Below are 16,846 nucleotides of genomic sequence, written 5' to 3'. Positions count from 1 at the left end.
GCATCACCTTGCACTTGCTCACATTAAACGTCATCTGCCATTTAGCCGCCCAGTCTCCCAGTCTCGTAAGGTCCTCTTGTAATTTTTCACAATCCTGTCGCGAGTTAACGACTTTGAATAACTGTGTCATCAGCAAATTTAATTACCTCTCTAGTTACTCCCATCTCTAAATCATTTATAAATATATTAAAAAGCAGCAGTCCTAGCACAGACCCCTGAGGAACCCCACTAACTACCCTTCTCCATTGTGAATACTGCCCATTTAACACCACTCTCTGTTTCCTATCCTTCAACCAGTTTTTAATCCACAATAGGACATTTCCTCCTATCCCATGACCCTCCAATTTCCTCTGTAGCCTTTCATGAGGTACCTTGTCAAACGCCTTTTGAAAATCCAGATACACAATATCAACCGGCTCCCCTTTGTCCACGTTTGTTTACTCCTTCAAAGAATTGAAGTAAATTGGTCAGGCAAGATTTCCCCACACAAAAGCCGTGCTGACTCGGTCTCAGTAATCCATGTCCTCGGATGTGCTCTGTAATTTTGTTTTTAATAATAGCCTCTACCATTTTCCCCGGCACCAACGTCAGACTCACCGGTTCTATAATTTCCCGGATCTCCCCTGGAGCCTTTTTTAAAAATGGGCGTTACATTGGCCACCCTCCAATCTTCCGGTACCACGCTCGATTTTAAGGATAAGTTGCATATCACTAGCAGTAGCTCTGCAAGCTCATTTTTCAGTTCTATCAGTACTCTAGGATGAATACCATCCTGTCCAGATTTGCTACTCTTCAATTTGCCGAACTGCCCCATTACGTCCTCCAGGTTTACCGTGAAGTAAGTAAGTTTCTCCGACTCGTCCGCTTGAAATACCATTTCCGACACCGGTATCCCACCCAAATCTTCCTCGGTGAAGACCGAAGCAAAGAATTCAGTCTCTCCGCTACGTCTTTGTCTTCCTTGATCGCCCCTTTTACCCCTCGGTCATCCAGCGGCCCAACCGATTCTTTTGCCAGCTTCCTGCTTTTAATATACCGAAAAAATTTTTTACTATGTTTTTTTTGCCTCTAATGCTATCTTTTTTTCGTAATCCCTCTTGGCCTTCTTTATCTGCGCCTTGCATTTGCTTTGACACTCCTTATGCTGCTTCTTGTTATTTTCAGACAGTTCCTTCTTCCATTTTCTGAAGGCGTTTCTTTTAGCCCTAATAGCTTCCTTCACCTCACTTTTAGGTCTGTTGTGAAGCGGTCAGGGGCGGATTTTAGTAGGTAGCTGGGGCAGGTATTCAGTTTGCAATGGGTGATGGAGAACTTTTGATTGCCTGGGTTACTGTTTCGACGGTGAGGAGTGTGAAGTTTGACCAGGTTCGGTCGGTTGGGTATTCTCCAGGGTTTGGGTCCAGATTATTGATGAAGTTTTCGGTGTTAGTATTGTTCTGAGGTAGTGTTTTTCGTAGGTCGGTAATTTTTTCATTGTAGTAGTTAGCGAGTTTGTCAGCAGATGGAATGTAGTTCACAATTTGGTATAATTTCTTCATATCTTTGTAGTCCGGCCCTATTTTAGTTTTGTAGTATGTCCTTTTGGTTTGTCTTATTGCGTATTTGTATTTTCTGTGTATCTGTTTCCATGCATTGAGTGTGTGTTCATCTTTTAATTTTTTCCATGCTCGCTCGAGTTTCCTTGTTTGCTTTTAATTTTTTTCAGATCATCATTAAACCATGGTATGGTGTTATGCCTGCGTGAGGTTCTTGTTCATAAGGGCGCTATTTTGTCTAGTATGTTTCTGCATCTTTCATCCCATTCTGTGAGGTAGTGTGCAGAATCCATTTGTGCAGTCCATCCACCATTGTAAATCTGTAGCCAGAATATTTCCGGATCTATTTGGCCTCTGTTCCTGTAGGATGCTGTGTATGGTAAGAGCCTTCCGCCATTTTAGTGTTGGTTTAGTTTGTGGTGGTCGGACCATGGTGTTTGACCATTTTAATAACTGTTATTTTAAGGTTCTGGTCTGATGGTAGTTTGTATGAGATGAGGTCCAACGTGTGTCCTTTGACATGGGTTGGTTGTGTTTGTGGCCATGTGAGGTCCCATGAATGGAGGAAATTCTTACATTCTCGTGTGTTAGTGGAGTTTGGGTCTTCTAGGTGGTTGATGTCTCCTAGTATTAGTATGTTGGAGTTGGTCGCACATGTGTTTGAAATGAAGTCAGTGAAGGTAGTCTGGCACTCATTCCAGTTTCCTGGTGGTCTATAAAACAGGACGGAGTTGAGATGGTCGTGGAAGGTTTTGTTATGGATTCTAAGTGAGGCAATTTCAAGTTGGTTTCGACAGTGAACTGGGATTGGTAGATTAAATGCTATGCCTCCACCTCTCTTTTCCTTTCTGGTCCTGTGAACGATTTTATATCCTGGGGGGCAAAGATCTAAGATCATGGGGTCTTTATCATCATGGAGCCAGGTTTCATTGATGAAGAGTAAGTCGAGGTTGTCTGACATGATCCAGTCTTTTAGTAGTGTTTTGTTTACTACAGATCTGGCGTTGATGTAGCCGATTTGAATTTTTTGGAATGGGTCCGTTATGTTTGGTGTTATGTGGATTTTTGTCGTCATTCTTTTGTTATTGTGGATTTGTTGTGGGGGGTTCTTTCCCTTCTGCTGGGGTTGTCTGCGTATTGGTGGTCTTCCTTTGGTATGATTGTTAGTGGTCTGATGAGGTAGTGTGTCTGGTCGGTCATTTGGGGTGGTGTAATATGGGGATGATGTTGCTTCCTGCAAGTGGGGTAGTTAGTGTTAGGTGGTTTAGTGATAATGAGTAAATTACTAGGAACAGCTTGAAGATATTCATTTTGGTGGTGGATCAGTTTGGGCACCTAGTGACTGCGTGTTGTAGGCTACTTGATAGATGGAACTCCAATACCACCGTTGGCAGGAACTTAGGGTGCGTGCGGAGAACTACTTTGTTGTGATGAAACTTGATATAAGGTGCATGCACTACCAAGGCCTGAAGCTCACTGACTCTACGAGTTAAAGCAACAGCCACCAAGAAAACGACATTCCATGCCAAGTACTTCAAATGGCAGGAATTCACTGGCTCAAAAGGAGCTTTCATCAGCTGGGTAAGAACGACGTTGAGATCCCATGACACTGGTGGAGGTTTGACAGGGGGCTTTGACAAAAGCAAACCTCTCATGAAGCGAACTAAAGGCTGTCCAGAAATAGGCTTACCCTTTACATGGTGATAAGCACTAATTACACTGAGGTGAACCCATACGGAGTTAATCTTGAGACCAGACTCTGACAAGTGTAGAAGGTATTCAAGCAGGGTCTGCGTAGGCTTACCCTCTACACGGCGATAAGCATTACTCGCACTGAGGTGAGCCCTTACGAGTGTTCAACAGGGCTCCAATGAATTCCAATTTTTGGACTGTGATGAGATTGGACTTGGAATAATTTATGACGAACCCCAGTAACTCCAGCACCCGAATAGTCATTCGCACGGACTCCAGAGCACCCTCCTTCAAGGTGCTCTTCACCAGCTAATCGCTGAGATAAGGAAACACATGCACTTCCAGTCTGCGTAGCGACGCTGTGACTACAGCTAGGCATTTTGTAAACACTCTGGGCGCAGACGCAGGCCAAAAGGGAGTACACAGCCAAAAACGAAGATACTTCCTGTGAGCTGGGAGTATCGAGATGCGAGTGTAGGCATCCTTTAAGTCCAGACAGCATAATCATGTTCCTGAACCATGGAAGAAGGGTGCCCAAGGAAACCATCCTGAACTTTTCTTGGACAAGGGCCCTTAGGTCTAGGATGGGACGCACCCCCCCCCCCCCCCCCCCGTTTTCTTTTGCAAAAGGAAGTACCTGGAATACAATCCCAGCCCTTCTTCCCCTGGTGGAACGGGTTCGACCACTTGGGCCTGTAAAAAGGTGGCGAGTTCCTCTGCAAGTACCTGCCTGTGCTGGGAGCTGTAGGACTGAGCTCCCCGGTGGGCAATTTGGAGGTTTGGTTCCGGATTGAGGGTGTATCCTAACTGGACAATTTGAAGAACCCACTGGCCGGAGGTTATAAGAGGCCACCTTTGGTGAAAAAACATTAACCTCCAACCCAACCAGCAAGTCATCCGGTATGGACACGTTTACTGAGGCTATGCTGAACTGAAGCCAGTCAAAAGCCAGTCCCTTGCTTTTGCTGGGGAGCCGCAGTGGCCTTAGGCACACGCTGTTGACAAGAATGAGTGTGTGCTGGGACTGAGCCTGGGCAGGCTGACGAGAAGCATGCGTGTACCTACGCCTAGCATAGGAATAGGGAGCACCCCTCTTCCCTCCAAAAAACCTCCTAGATGAGGAGGTAGTAGCAGAAGATGCCCGACGGGAGACAGAATCCATAGCATCATTGTGCTTCTTGATCTGGTCAACTAGATCCTCTACTTTCTCACCAAAAAGGTTATCCCCCTGGCAAGGAACATCTGCCATCCGCTGCTGGACCAAATGATCCAGGTCAGAGACACGCAGCCATGAGAGTCTGCGCATCACTATACCTTGGGCAGCAATCCTGGATACTACATCAAAAGTGTCGAACGTACCCCTGGCCAGGAATTTTTGACACCTTCTGCTGCCTGACCACCTGGCGATAAGGCTCGGCCTGCTCCTGAGGAAGTGCTTCAACCAAGCAAGACCCGAGTTCCGCAAGTGGATGCTCGTAAAGAGCTGGTATGTTTGGATTTTGGCAGTGAGCATAGCGGCCTAATATGCCTTCCTCCCAAAAGAGTAAAAGGTTCTAAATTTTCTGTCTCCTTTCTAGTGGAGGGGAAGGTTCAGAAGGAATCCTCTTCCTCCCACGAACGCTCATCTTCAGTATCGGACAAGACATCCCTCAGAGCAGTCCGAAATCGAGCATGCCTTGACGCCGAACAACATCCTCAATAGCGGTGCAGAGAAGTCAACGCCTGCCTGGACTCCGGTGAAGCTTCCTCCAGACGTCGGAAAGTCGACCTAGGTGACAGCCGACACCGATGCCGCAGGAGGCACCGAGGTTGGGGATCTCACCACAGGCGAAGGGCCAGATGCCACTGCAGCAGACGGTACGGAAGGCACAAGCACCCCCGACACCAAAGCAGACAGGCACAGCAACCCTTCCAGAAACTCTGGAAGCAGGGCCCTGATGTGCTCGTCGAAAGCCGCCGGACAAGGCTGCGGGGTTGGTAAAAGAGCCAATGGCAGAATCTGTCGAGGATCAAGAGCAGGTACCGGGCTGCTAGACCGATGCATCAGCACCTCCTGAATAGAGGGGAGAACGATCCTCTTGGCGCCGATGCTTCTTCGGTGCCGAATCCCTCAACACCCTGGCGCTCCCGGCACCGTGTGTCAAAGGAGAAGAATGACTGTGCTTCTTTGCCTTCGCTCAACGCCCGTCATTGAAACTCCTCGGTACCGATGAGGAAGACGTGGAATTCTCACATCTTCTCTGGGCCGGGTCCGACAAGGGTCGGTCCCGAGGGAGGCCTGCATAACAGGAGGCCTCGAGAAAGGTGGAGACCCATTCGATGCCTCACTGCTCCAAGCACGAGTTGGTCGTTCCGCAGCCATTACACCTTCGCTCCCGATGTGTCACTCGGTACCGATGTCTAAGGACTGGACTGAGCCCCAAAAACCTTCTCTCGTTGGGCTTCTCGAGACGCTTGGGTCCGAAGACACACTGTAAGCAGCTGGGCTATGGTCAGGCCAAAGCCACTGGATACACCAAGTGTGGGTATCGGTAGCCAAGATGGTCCAGTTGCACTGAGTACGTCGTTTGAAGCCATTGGGTGTCTTCAATGGCATGGAAGAAAAAATGGCTTCGGCGAAATCAAAAGATACAATTTAAAAAGAAGAAAGGCACAAAAGAAAAAGGGGTAAGACCCGACCAACCAAGCGGCCTAAAGCACGGCCGCTTCGAACAAGAAAACTTATAAAAGAGGTCAAAACACTAAGAAAAAAAATACGGGATGGTAAATTTTTTTTTTTTTTAAAGAAATGACGCAAATCGAAAGACACTTCCTGGGCCAAAAAAAAGAGACGAACCGAAGTACGCTGTTTCTCCGCCACGGGACGTCATCCACACATGCGCGGTTCGTGTGCCAGAAGGCTCTGGCAAAATTAATTTTTGCTCTGAAAAAATTTGCCGTTCCCTGGGCCGCCGACCCACATGTGAACAAGCAGCCTGCTTGTCCTCAGAGAATGGAGGCTCCAATTGTAGAACACTAGCGCAAGACTGGCCATGGTTTCTATGAATGGAAGTTTGTGGTGCTTTTGCCAGGATCTAAACCCTTGAGGGAGTGATGTATCCACAATATATATTTTTGTATACACCATGATTCCAAAGGGGTCCCTGTTTGTTAGGTATTGGAAACATAGATCTGTTCTCTGGCCTATCAGTGGCTTGGAGTCATTGCTGATGTTTGTGTCGCCCTGACTATATACTGACGTCAGTTACACAAATACTCCACAGTGGAGTCTTTAAACAGCTGCTTACAGGTTCTGGTGAGTTGACCGTCTTAAATTGATTCTTTTTGAGGTTTTATTTAGTTTTTCTTTTGGTGATTTTGCTTGAGCGTCTAACTTAAACAAAGATGTACATTTCAATAGCAAATATACACACGTCCATATGCTCTCAAACAGACACAGCATTGAGAGGGGGAGGCGATGCACAAAACGAGCATTTATAAAACCTAAACTTGCCTGGAAACAGGTGTTAAATCCCAACGTTGGTCTTGATGCTCAGACATGAATTGCCCCTGGCTCTTTCTGAAACAGGGAATGCACTTGTATACTGTGGCCCCAGCCTAGCCACAGCCAAACACTACCACCTTGCAAGTCACAAATATGCATACGGCATTGCAGAATCTAATCAGGTTTTGCACATTTATTCAATATGCACACATTAACTAACTCTCTGGTTTGTGCTGTGTATTAAACAACCCAAGTACACTTAAAAATGTAACCTGCTTTAATTTAATTAAAAACCTTGTGAAAAAAATGGAAAAAAATATAAAAGCTCCAGCAGATCAGAGGAAAAGCCAATGTACATATCCAATACTAATTATATACCCAACTATTCAAGAGGGTGAGCATTTGATTTTATACGCCTAACAATTTTATATACACCACTTAAACTATGAAACATTTACATAAAAATCATGCAAGTGAACATTGCATTTACACATAAACCCCTTCTCTGCATACGCCTATAAACCAACTACAAGTAACTGAAAGATTCACCCATTTGGACTGGGTTTGGTTTTGCAGGCACAATAAGGAAGATGCTACTTACTGGATCCATGTAACCCATGCGATAGCTTTCTTCTCTTTGACGTCTCATCTGTTCTTCCATTTCACGTTGGCGGAGCAGCATTTCCTCCTCTCGTCTTCGGCGTTCTTCTTCCTGTCTGAGTTTACAAAAACATTTTGACATTTACATATAAAGGCTTACAGAATAAGTCTGAAAAATTCCACCTTATCTAAATTCAGATTTATGGTGGTAAAGTTTTTATATAACTTACCTCATCTGTATTTCCTTGCGTTTCTGCATTTCTTGGTTATGAAGCTCCTCCATGCGCCTCAATTCCTCTTGACGCCTCATCAGATCTATAGAAAAACAAAACAAAAATCACATTTGTACTTCTGAGCACATGCTGTCTTGGATTCTTAAGAATGTTAGAACATAAGTGGAGGAGTGGCCTAGTGGTTAGGGTGGTGGACTTTGGTCCTGAGGAACTGAGTTCAATTCCCACTTCAGGCACAGGCAGCTCCTTGTGACTCTGGGCAAGTCACTTAACCCTTCATTGCCCCATGTAACCGCATTGAGCCTGCCATGAGTGGGAAAGCGCAGGGTACAAAAGTAACAAAAATAAAATAGATACTATTGGAGATTCTACATGGAAAGTTGCTACTATTGGAGATTCTACATGGAATGTTGCTATTCCACTAGCAATATTCCATGTAGAAGGCTGCGCAGGCTTCTGTTTCTGTGAGTCTGACATCCTGCACGTACGTGTAGGACGTCAGACTCATAGAAGCAGAAGCCTGCGTGGCCACATTGGTGATCTGCAAGGGCCTGCCATGAGTGGGAAAGTGTGGGGTACAAATGTAACAAAAATAAAAGATACTTTTTTATACTGACCAAGAAATTTATGAATACCCTTCCATTTAAACTGTTCTTTGATAAACAAAATGGCTATTCCCAGTGTAAAATTACGATTTTCATGGGTTCCTACTGGACTAAAGAGTTCAATTGCTTACATTTAAAAATCTATAATTTCACATTTGGCTTCCCAAAATCAAAGGTTTAATTCAAAAACTTAAATGACAGAAATAGCTTGTTATAATTGAGACCTCAGAACACAATTGTCATCAAGAGCTAAAAAAGGGCTGATCTGGTTCTCCAGTCAGGGGAATGCAGGCACACCAAGACCGTTCTCAACCCAGCCCTCAGGACACATCTAGCCAGGTGGGATCCAGGATACCTTCAATGAATATGTACAAGATAGATTTGTATACAATAAGATAATGCATGCAAACCTCTCAGGCATAATCATTGAGGATAGACTGAAAATGTGTCCCGAGACTGAATTGAGAACCCCTTAGCTCAGAATTAGATTTCTCTGTGGATGTACAGGTATTCCTGTGAGGCATCTTGTGCCCTTCCCCCTTCCATTTTTTTCTCTCTGTAGACTGTTTGGCTGCTTCCCTTTTTCTGAACCTAAGGAGAAATTAGACCTTCCTTTCTAATTTGCTTTCCTTTTGCCCAAAAAGGAACTAATGTGCATGCAGGTGGAGACCGACTCGCAAGAGCGCTAATAAGAGCCCTGGCTAGCTAGAGTTAGATTCTGTATTATCCTAACAAAGCAGAAGTAAAAGAACAATTTTCTGTGCAACTATCCCATACTTTGTATTATTTGAATATTTTTACTGAATTGTCTATTGCTTATGTTTGATTTGTTCTTACCATACACCACCTTGAGTGAATTCCTTCAAGAAGAGGGTAAATAAATCCTAATAAAATAAACAAACCTCTTGTCAACCGTGCCCTTCCAAGGGCCAAGCCGTAAGAAAATAAATCAAGCCGGATCTGGAAGAACTACTGGACCCTGGATCAGGTGGCCAGGAGACTCTGGAAGCTTCAGCAGTGTCCACTAGAAGATGCACGACAGCGGCATACCAAGGTCTGTCGGGCCAATCCGGTGCTGCCAAGATTATGAGGCCCCCCTCCCTGTGTGCATCACTAGAAGAGGCCACTGAGGAAAAGCATAAAGTTCTGACAGCCAAAGCTGAAGAGTCATCTATGCTCTCCGATTTGTGATCCTTCCATGACCAGAAGCCCCCACTATCGATGATAGCTAGAAACGCTGTCGCACTGAGCATCCATTCTCCTGGGTCTAGAGTGTAGCAACTGACAAAGTCCACCTGAACATTCGCTGTTCCCACTACGAGACGCCAAGAAAGCTAAAAGGTAACGTTCTGCCCAATCCATGAGAACTGCAGATTCCTGTTCCAACAACTCCTCATCCCTCCTTGTCAACTGACATAAGCTACCACAACCACTATGGTTCTGTCCGAGAGAATGTGCACCGGATTTCCATTGAGAAGGGTCCAAAATGCCTCTAATGCCAACCGGATTGCTCTGGTTTCCAAGAGATTGATCAAGCAGTCCGACTCCTGCTGAGACCAAAGGCCCAGTGAGCTTCCCAGCACCCGAGGCTGGCATCAGTTGTGACTATTATCCACTGAAGTAGATCCAGAGGAACTCCATTGATCAGATTGGCTGTCCACAGCCACCAACGGAGGCTGCCGCTCACCAGAGCTCTGAGTGGTAATCTTACAGTCAGGGAATCCGTCTGTAGGGACCACTGGGACGAGTGACTTGAGGCTTCATATGTGCCCTGGAACAAGGTACCACTATCGCCGCTGCCATGGATCCCAGGAACCTGAATCTTTCACAAACACTACCTATTTCCACAGAAGTGTTCGAATTTGATCCTGAATCTTGAGAACTCTACTCTGGGGAAGTTAACATTCGACCCTGAAGCGTACTGAAAGACACCCTAAGATAGTACTAAGCAGCTCAAGAGAGTTGACTACCCAACTGAGGGGCTGAAGGAACTAAACTACCTGAGCAGTGACCTGCAGACTCTCCTGATACAACTTTGCTCTGATCAACCAATCATCCATCCAGGTAAGGATGCACTAAAATGCCCTCTTTCCTGAGAGCTGCCATCGCCACCACGATTTTCATGAAGGTACGAGGAGCTGTAGTGAGGACGGAAGGCTTGGACGAAATCTGAATGTGCAGACAGGCTTCTGTTAAGTCCAAAGCAGCCAAAACTCCCAGGTCTGCAAAGCTACTATGACCAAGTGAAGAGTTTTCATATGAAAGATGGTTACCTTAAGGACCCAATTGAATGCATTGAGGTCCAAAATTGGTTGGAAAGAACACTTTTTCTTCAGAACCACAAAGTAAATGGAATAACGACCTTGTCTGATCTCTGATGGAGGAACTGGACAAAATATGAAATTTGAGAAGCCTTTCCAGACTATCTCTGACTGTGCCTGCTTTGAGGTGAAAACGCCAGGGAGATTCCAGGAAAGTATCCAAAGATACTGTGCAAACTCTGTACCCTTAGCAAATAACATTGAGAACCCACTGACTGGAGGTCATCTGGGCCCACCTCCAACAGATCTGTGTTAAGCGAGCTCCCACAGGAATTAAGAGGTTGAACCCGGAAACCTTCCTTGGGACGGATGGGCTGGGGACTGGAAGGAGGATCCTGCATCACTGCCTCCACACCGGGCACCATGAAAGGACTGAAACCTCAAACAATAAACTGTTGAGCCAAAGAGCACTGGGCAGCGACTTCCACGTCTATAGAGACTAAATCATCTGAAGTCTGATCTAACACTCTCTCAGACCAGCGAAAACAAGCCCTGGCCACCAACTACAAATGGCTGCCTGAACTGCCAGAGCAGACCCATCAAAATTACTCGAGTCTCCATACAGCAATCTTGAACATCCTTAAGAACAATGCCTCCAACCATGGGTACAGTATCGGAGACAACCGCATCAACAACCGGAGGCCTGAGGAGAAATTTGTCCCAATCGGGAACCGGATAGAAATAGATCATGGACCCTGAGAGACTGAATGGAGAATCTGGCACATCCCACTGTGCCTGAATGGCATTCTCTAGATGTCCTGACGCATAGGAAAGGTCTTCTCAGGCTAATACCCTTCACCAGAAGATCCTTACAGCCCTCCACGACCATGGATTCTTCCTCAAAACTAAGATAAAAGAAACCAAAGAGATGAGCTCTTGCAAATTTTCCTTCCGAAAAATTCTTACCATTGAAGGGTTTCCCCATGGAGCAGGATCTCCGTGCCCTGGTCCACTGTACCGGTGCACTCAGAAAACGGTGAGCCTCCCATATAATCATCCTCTTGAAAAGACAGCATCTCTGGATCTGTGTCTGAAATATGGTCCTCCTCCAGATCCCAGGACAACTGTTGCTCTGACAACCCATAAGATGCAAAGACAAGGCCCAACTTATGCAAAAACAAAAACTTTATACATCTGCAGAAAAAATTGAGGGAGGGAGGGAAGGAATCCCGCCTCAGAAATTCCTGTATGCTCATTCACAGATCAGAAGGATCAGTCAAGCACAGAAGAGGAGAACTGGGCCCAGGCTCGAGATGGACTGTTCTAAAATGGCACAGTTTCCCGCCAAAACGGGAGCCTGCGACTTATGGACACCTGATTCCTGAGCAGATCGGACAAAACTGCAAACAATGGTGTTTCTGCAGTGGTGCAGTATACACACATACCCAGCTGCCGTGAGCCCCCAGCGCTGACATACAGTACAGCACTGTAGCTTTTTTATCATAGCGCTTTTATTTCCTCAAACGAGCATCCATTTAAAGCAGCAAAGATCACGATCCCTCCTTTTTGGGGACGACTAAATAAATGGAATAACGACCCTGCCTGATCTCCGCGGAGGGAAATGGACAAATAGCCTGCAAATTGAGAAACTTTTCTAAAGTATCCCAAATCGCACCCATCTCGAGCCAGGATTGGTATATATGTGGGAGTTCTCTCACCTGATGTCCCCCCTCTCTCAGTCTGTTCAGTTTTGTCATCTAGATGTTTAAATTGATGAACTGTAGAGGGGATGGAAAGTGGATATGTATGGTTCCATTCTATTTATGGGGAACCCCTGCTACAGGTAAGCAATTCTACTTTTTCCAGAGGCAAGCAGGGGAGATGGAAGCATTCTTACAGTCAATTTCCCACCTGCAGCAGTGTTTTCTCAGTCTCCCTCTGTTGGTAGGAGTACATAACTCACGCGTCTTGACCAGTCTGGAGGGTCGACGAGGAAAGCTCAAGTCAGCCTGCACCTGCCACTTGTGCTCTACACTAGTACCCTTTGGTTGACAACAGGCCATTTTGTCTTTTTTTTTTTTTTTTAAACCTCTTACATAAAGGTCACGAAACGCCTAGCCACTAGCCTGCTTAGAGGGTCTATCCCCAGAACAGGTCAGGTCCGCCTGCACCTGGCCGCTCATGACCTACACTAGCACCCTCCTCCCACCAACTGGGTCACAACTGTCTCTGGGCAAGTCTCCCGCTCTCCAATCATCCCCCAGTGATTTCTAGGTTACTGAAGCCACACTCCCAGTGGTCCCACAGTTTCCAGAAAAACACTCACAGACCCAATACACAAACCACCAGGATTCTTTATAGGTCCAGACAGGCAGAACAAACAATTGTGTTTATTCTCATAACTTGGGACAAAAATGTGTAATTGGCAAACAGGTAACTGACATATGGATCAATTATAAAAATAAACATCTATATATACTGTCTAAACAGTACCTGGGAAGATCAGAACATATAATTTACTGAGCCTCAGCAAAGAGATCAGTCTCTTTCTTCCTGGCTAAGACAGAACTCAAAACCAGTAAAATCCAAATGAGATCAGTTCCTGGGCCAATCAGAACCAATCAACAAGATTTCAAATGTATACTGCTTCTAACTTTCTGTTTGTGTTAAACAACAAAAAAAAAAAAAAAAACAACAACAAAAAGTATACACACACTCTGGTCTCTAACAGCTTTAAACATAAACATGCATCATCTGCTGGCCAAACAGGAGAAAAACTTCAGTTTACAAGCTTAAAACAGGTACCATGTCCCCTGAAGCTGGGTTAAGTCCCAAGCACTGGGTGATGTCTAGTCATAAGCACTGGAAGTTGGGCCTGAAGCTTCAATATCCTGGTCTGTTATATACTTTTCTCATAACAGTATCAAAAGCAAGCTCCTAGGTACGCCAAAAAAAAATAATGGAAAACTGATTTTCTTTTGGCACGTTGACCATCCAAGTCCATATGCAAGAGGAATTCCATCTTGGACAGAGGCACAATAGTCTTGCTGACTTTGCTCAGATTAGCAAGTTGTCCAGGTACAGACACATCAGGACCCCCTCCTGCATGACAACAGCTCCCAGAAAATCATAAGATATGTTTTCTCTTTAGGCCTTGGTCTTCATAAGAGCAAATGCACTGGAGCCCCATTCCCTCTGGTTGCTGAGGAAATCTTTGCAGGGCAGGAGAGAATGAGTTGCCAGAGGTCCATACAAGGAGTGCTCCCATTGATAAGCACACTACCTCAAGAATCATTAATGCACTTCCTATTGCCTATTAACATATGCTACGTCTGTAGTACTGTTTGATTGGCACAGCCAGGAGGCTCCTGGAGCCAAAGAATTCTGCAGGTGCCCTCATATACTAAAGACAATCTTTATTTGTAGCATTTGTATCCCACATTTTCCCACCAATTTGCAGGCTCAATGTGGCTTACATTTGCCGTAATGGCGGTTGCCATTTCCCGGTAACATAATTACAAGTGGTATTGCGTTAAGGTGCATACATACATTTGCCGTTATGGCGATTGTCATTTCCGGGTAACAGAGTTACAAATGGTATTGCGTTAAGGTGCATACATAGCATACATGGAACATAATGTATATGGAACAGATCATGGTGTATGTATATATACATACATATATACATACACCATGTGTATACATACATAGTAAAGAAGAATAATTTGGCATTGCATGAAGGTTCCTGAGTAATAAATTGGATTGTGACATACATTAGGTCGTCAACTATAGAGAGACCCTGTTCAACGTGAGGTTTAAAGTGGTATTGCTTGATCATTAATATCAAAGAGGTTGTTCAGTCATGGGATAAGAGTTCGGTTTTGTATAGATCGTGTATGGCATTATATCGTATTTAAGATGGATGTTTATGGTAAGCCTTCGTGAAAAGATCTGTTTTCAGTACCCTTCGGAAGACGGTTATGTCTTGCATTTTTTTTATGGCCTTCGGTAGTGCGTTCCATAGCTGCATGCTGATGTATGAGAAACTGGTCACATATGTGGATTTATATTTTAGCCCTTTACAGTTAGGATAATGGAGCTTGAGGAATGTGCGTGATGATCTTTTTGCGTTCCTAATAGGCAAGGTCTATATAAGGTCTGACAAATAGGCCAGAATTTCCCCGTGAATGATTTTGTGGACCGGGGTGCAAACTTTGAATATAATTCGTTCTTTTAGTGGGAGCCAGTGTATAAATGGCATTGCAGTAGTCTACCATTGATTGTACCAGGCTGCGTAATACTTCCCTTAGGAAAAAAGGTTTAATTCAAAGTTTCCACATTGAGTAGAACATTTTCTTTGCTGTATTTTTCGCATGGTCTTCGAATGTGAGATTTCGGTCAATTGTGACTCCCAGAATTTTCAGGCTGTCTGAGACCGAAAGGGTGTAGTCTGGGGTGTTTATGGTATTGGGTTTGTTTGTTGTATTGTGAGGACAAGATGAGACATTGTGTTTTTTCTGCGTTTAGCTTTAGTTGGAATGTGTCCACCCATGAGTTCATTATTTGGAGGCTGTGTGTGATTTCAGTAATGTCTTGTTTGAACGGGATGTATATCGTGGCATCGCCTGCATAGATGTTCGTGTTGAGTCCTTTAAAGTACATAAGAATGTAAGCATTGCTACACTGGGACAGACCGTAGGTCCATGAAGCTCAGCCTCGTTTCCAACAGTAGCCAATCCATGTTACCTGGCAAGATATTAAGTGTCACTGAAAAGCTGTGATCTCATCTCCATCTGCCTGCCAAGTAGCCCAAGCCCATACCATCCCTATTCTGCTACAGCAAATGGAGAAATTAGGTCTTGCCTGCTAATTTGCTTTCCTTTAGACCCTCTAGACTGGCACATAAGGGTTATGCAATAACTCCCCCCCACCACCACCACCAGAACTCTCCAAGGGAGCACCTACTGCTGAAGGCAGACCCCTTTAATTCAAGACTGCCTGCCCCAAGGCAGAAGAGGCCAACTGAGCTTAACACCAAAGGGCACACAGACTGAATTCCTACACAGCCCACATATACAGTGTCTTGCAGTTCACTGTGTTCTCAGTGCATAAGTTATCTGTGCCAGTCTAGAAGAACACTGGGGAAGTAATGTTTTAGAGCGTACGAAGTTCATTACCTTGACGCAAGAGATTTGCTTGATGTTCATGATATGCATCTTCCATTTCACTTTCAAGTTTATCTTTGGCCTCTTTCATGTTCTTTTCCACCTGATCTCTCTGCTGTTTTTCCATTTCATCCAATGACTTCCATCTTTTGGAATACTCAAATTCAAAAGTGCCATGCTGAGCAAAGCGTGGTGGATGTTCCCTCTCCCTAAAAATGGAAGAATTTAGTAGTAAGCTTGCAGAACATGCTCATTTGTGAAGAAATGGAATAAAAGTTGGAAAAACAATGTCTTACCTGATAAATTTTCTATCCTTCAGTCACAGCAGATGAATCTAGCAACTAGTGGGTTGTGTGTCTACCAAAGGGTGGAGGAGGAGATCACTGACAAACAGTGATATAGGACGGATAGATCCTCAGAAAACGTATGTCACCTACCAAAGCAGTGCTCCGAGACAGGACCCAACAGACCCCCCCTCCCCCAACGGGATGGGCTTGGTCGGTCTGAGCCATGCGGTAAGTCCTCTATTCCAGCCACACCACTTATGTCCTGGACTCAAACACCAAAGCTGAATGTGACAATTGTCCACTCAGTTGTCCAGTTTTCTGGTTTTGATATTTTTGTAGTACATAGTTGTCGACATACGTCCGCGCCCCCCCTCCCATGAGAAAGGGATGCTGTATTCGTCTGCTGTGACTAAAGGAAAGAAAATTATCAGGTAAGATACAGTTGTTCCTTCCTTAGCATTAGAAGCAGATAAATCCAGTAACTAATGGAATGTAGCAAAGCAGTCCCTATGTGTGGGTGTGTGTTTGGGTGCAGATCAGACACTGCAGAAAGCGCCACCACGCTGCTGCATTTGATAATGCTTTGAGAAAGAATGCAGAGGCCCAAGTGGCTACTTCACACTCTTGACAAAGAATGCAGAGTCCCAAATGACCACTTGAAAAAGCCCCCCCCCCCCCCATGGAGAAAAAAAAAAAACCTCAACTCTACCCAGGTGGTGACCATGGTGCATGTAGAATGTACCCACAATGCTCCTGAGACCTGACAACACCCAACAGCACATAAGCTGACAATTATGTCCTTGATCCATTGTGTCAGCCACCTTAGAAACCACAAAGCCCTTGCGGCACCCTATCAGCACAGATGATCTGACCTGCAAAAGTAATTTGTAACTTGGAGATACGGGAGAAGTACCCAACTATGCCCAAGCTGTGAAGGACAGAAGAAACAGTGGTTTACCGAGTTGAAATGCAAACAGCACCTTA

The 16,846-nt window shown here is 45.0% G+C and overlaps 1 protein-coding gene across 3 annotated transcripts in view; it reads right to left on the bottom strand.

The window, feature by feature from the left end:
- SFPQ (splicing factor proline and glutamine rich) overlaps positions 1-16,846 on the bottom strand; it is a 49,112-nt gene that overhangs the window by 23,068 nt on the left and 9,198 nt on the right. For all 3 annotated transcript variants that reach the window (XM_030220169.1, XM_030220170.1, XM_030220171.1), the window contains exons 5-7: positions 15,588-15,784; positions 7,542-7,626; positions 7,313-7,427 (exon numbers count right to left, since the gene is read on the bottom strand). In XM_030220169.1, coding sequence (XP_030076029.1) covers positions 7,313-7,427; positions 7,542-7,626; positions 15,588-15,784 — 397 coding nt within the window. The remainder of the gene's footprint in view (positions 1-7,312; positions 7,428-7,541; positions 7,627-15,587; positions 15,785-16,846) is intronic.

Source organism: Microcaecilia unicolor, chromosome 11 (genome assembly GCF_901765095.1).
Source record: "Microcaecilia unicolor chromosome 11, aMicUni1.1, whole genome shotgun sequence".
Classification (NCBI taxonomy): Eukaryota; Metazoa; Chordata; class Amphibia; order Gymnophiona; family Siphonopidae; genus Microcaecilia; species Microcaecilia unicolor.
This window is presented reverse-complemented; position numbering and strand designations above follow the sequence as displayed.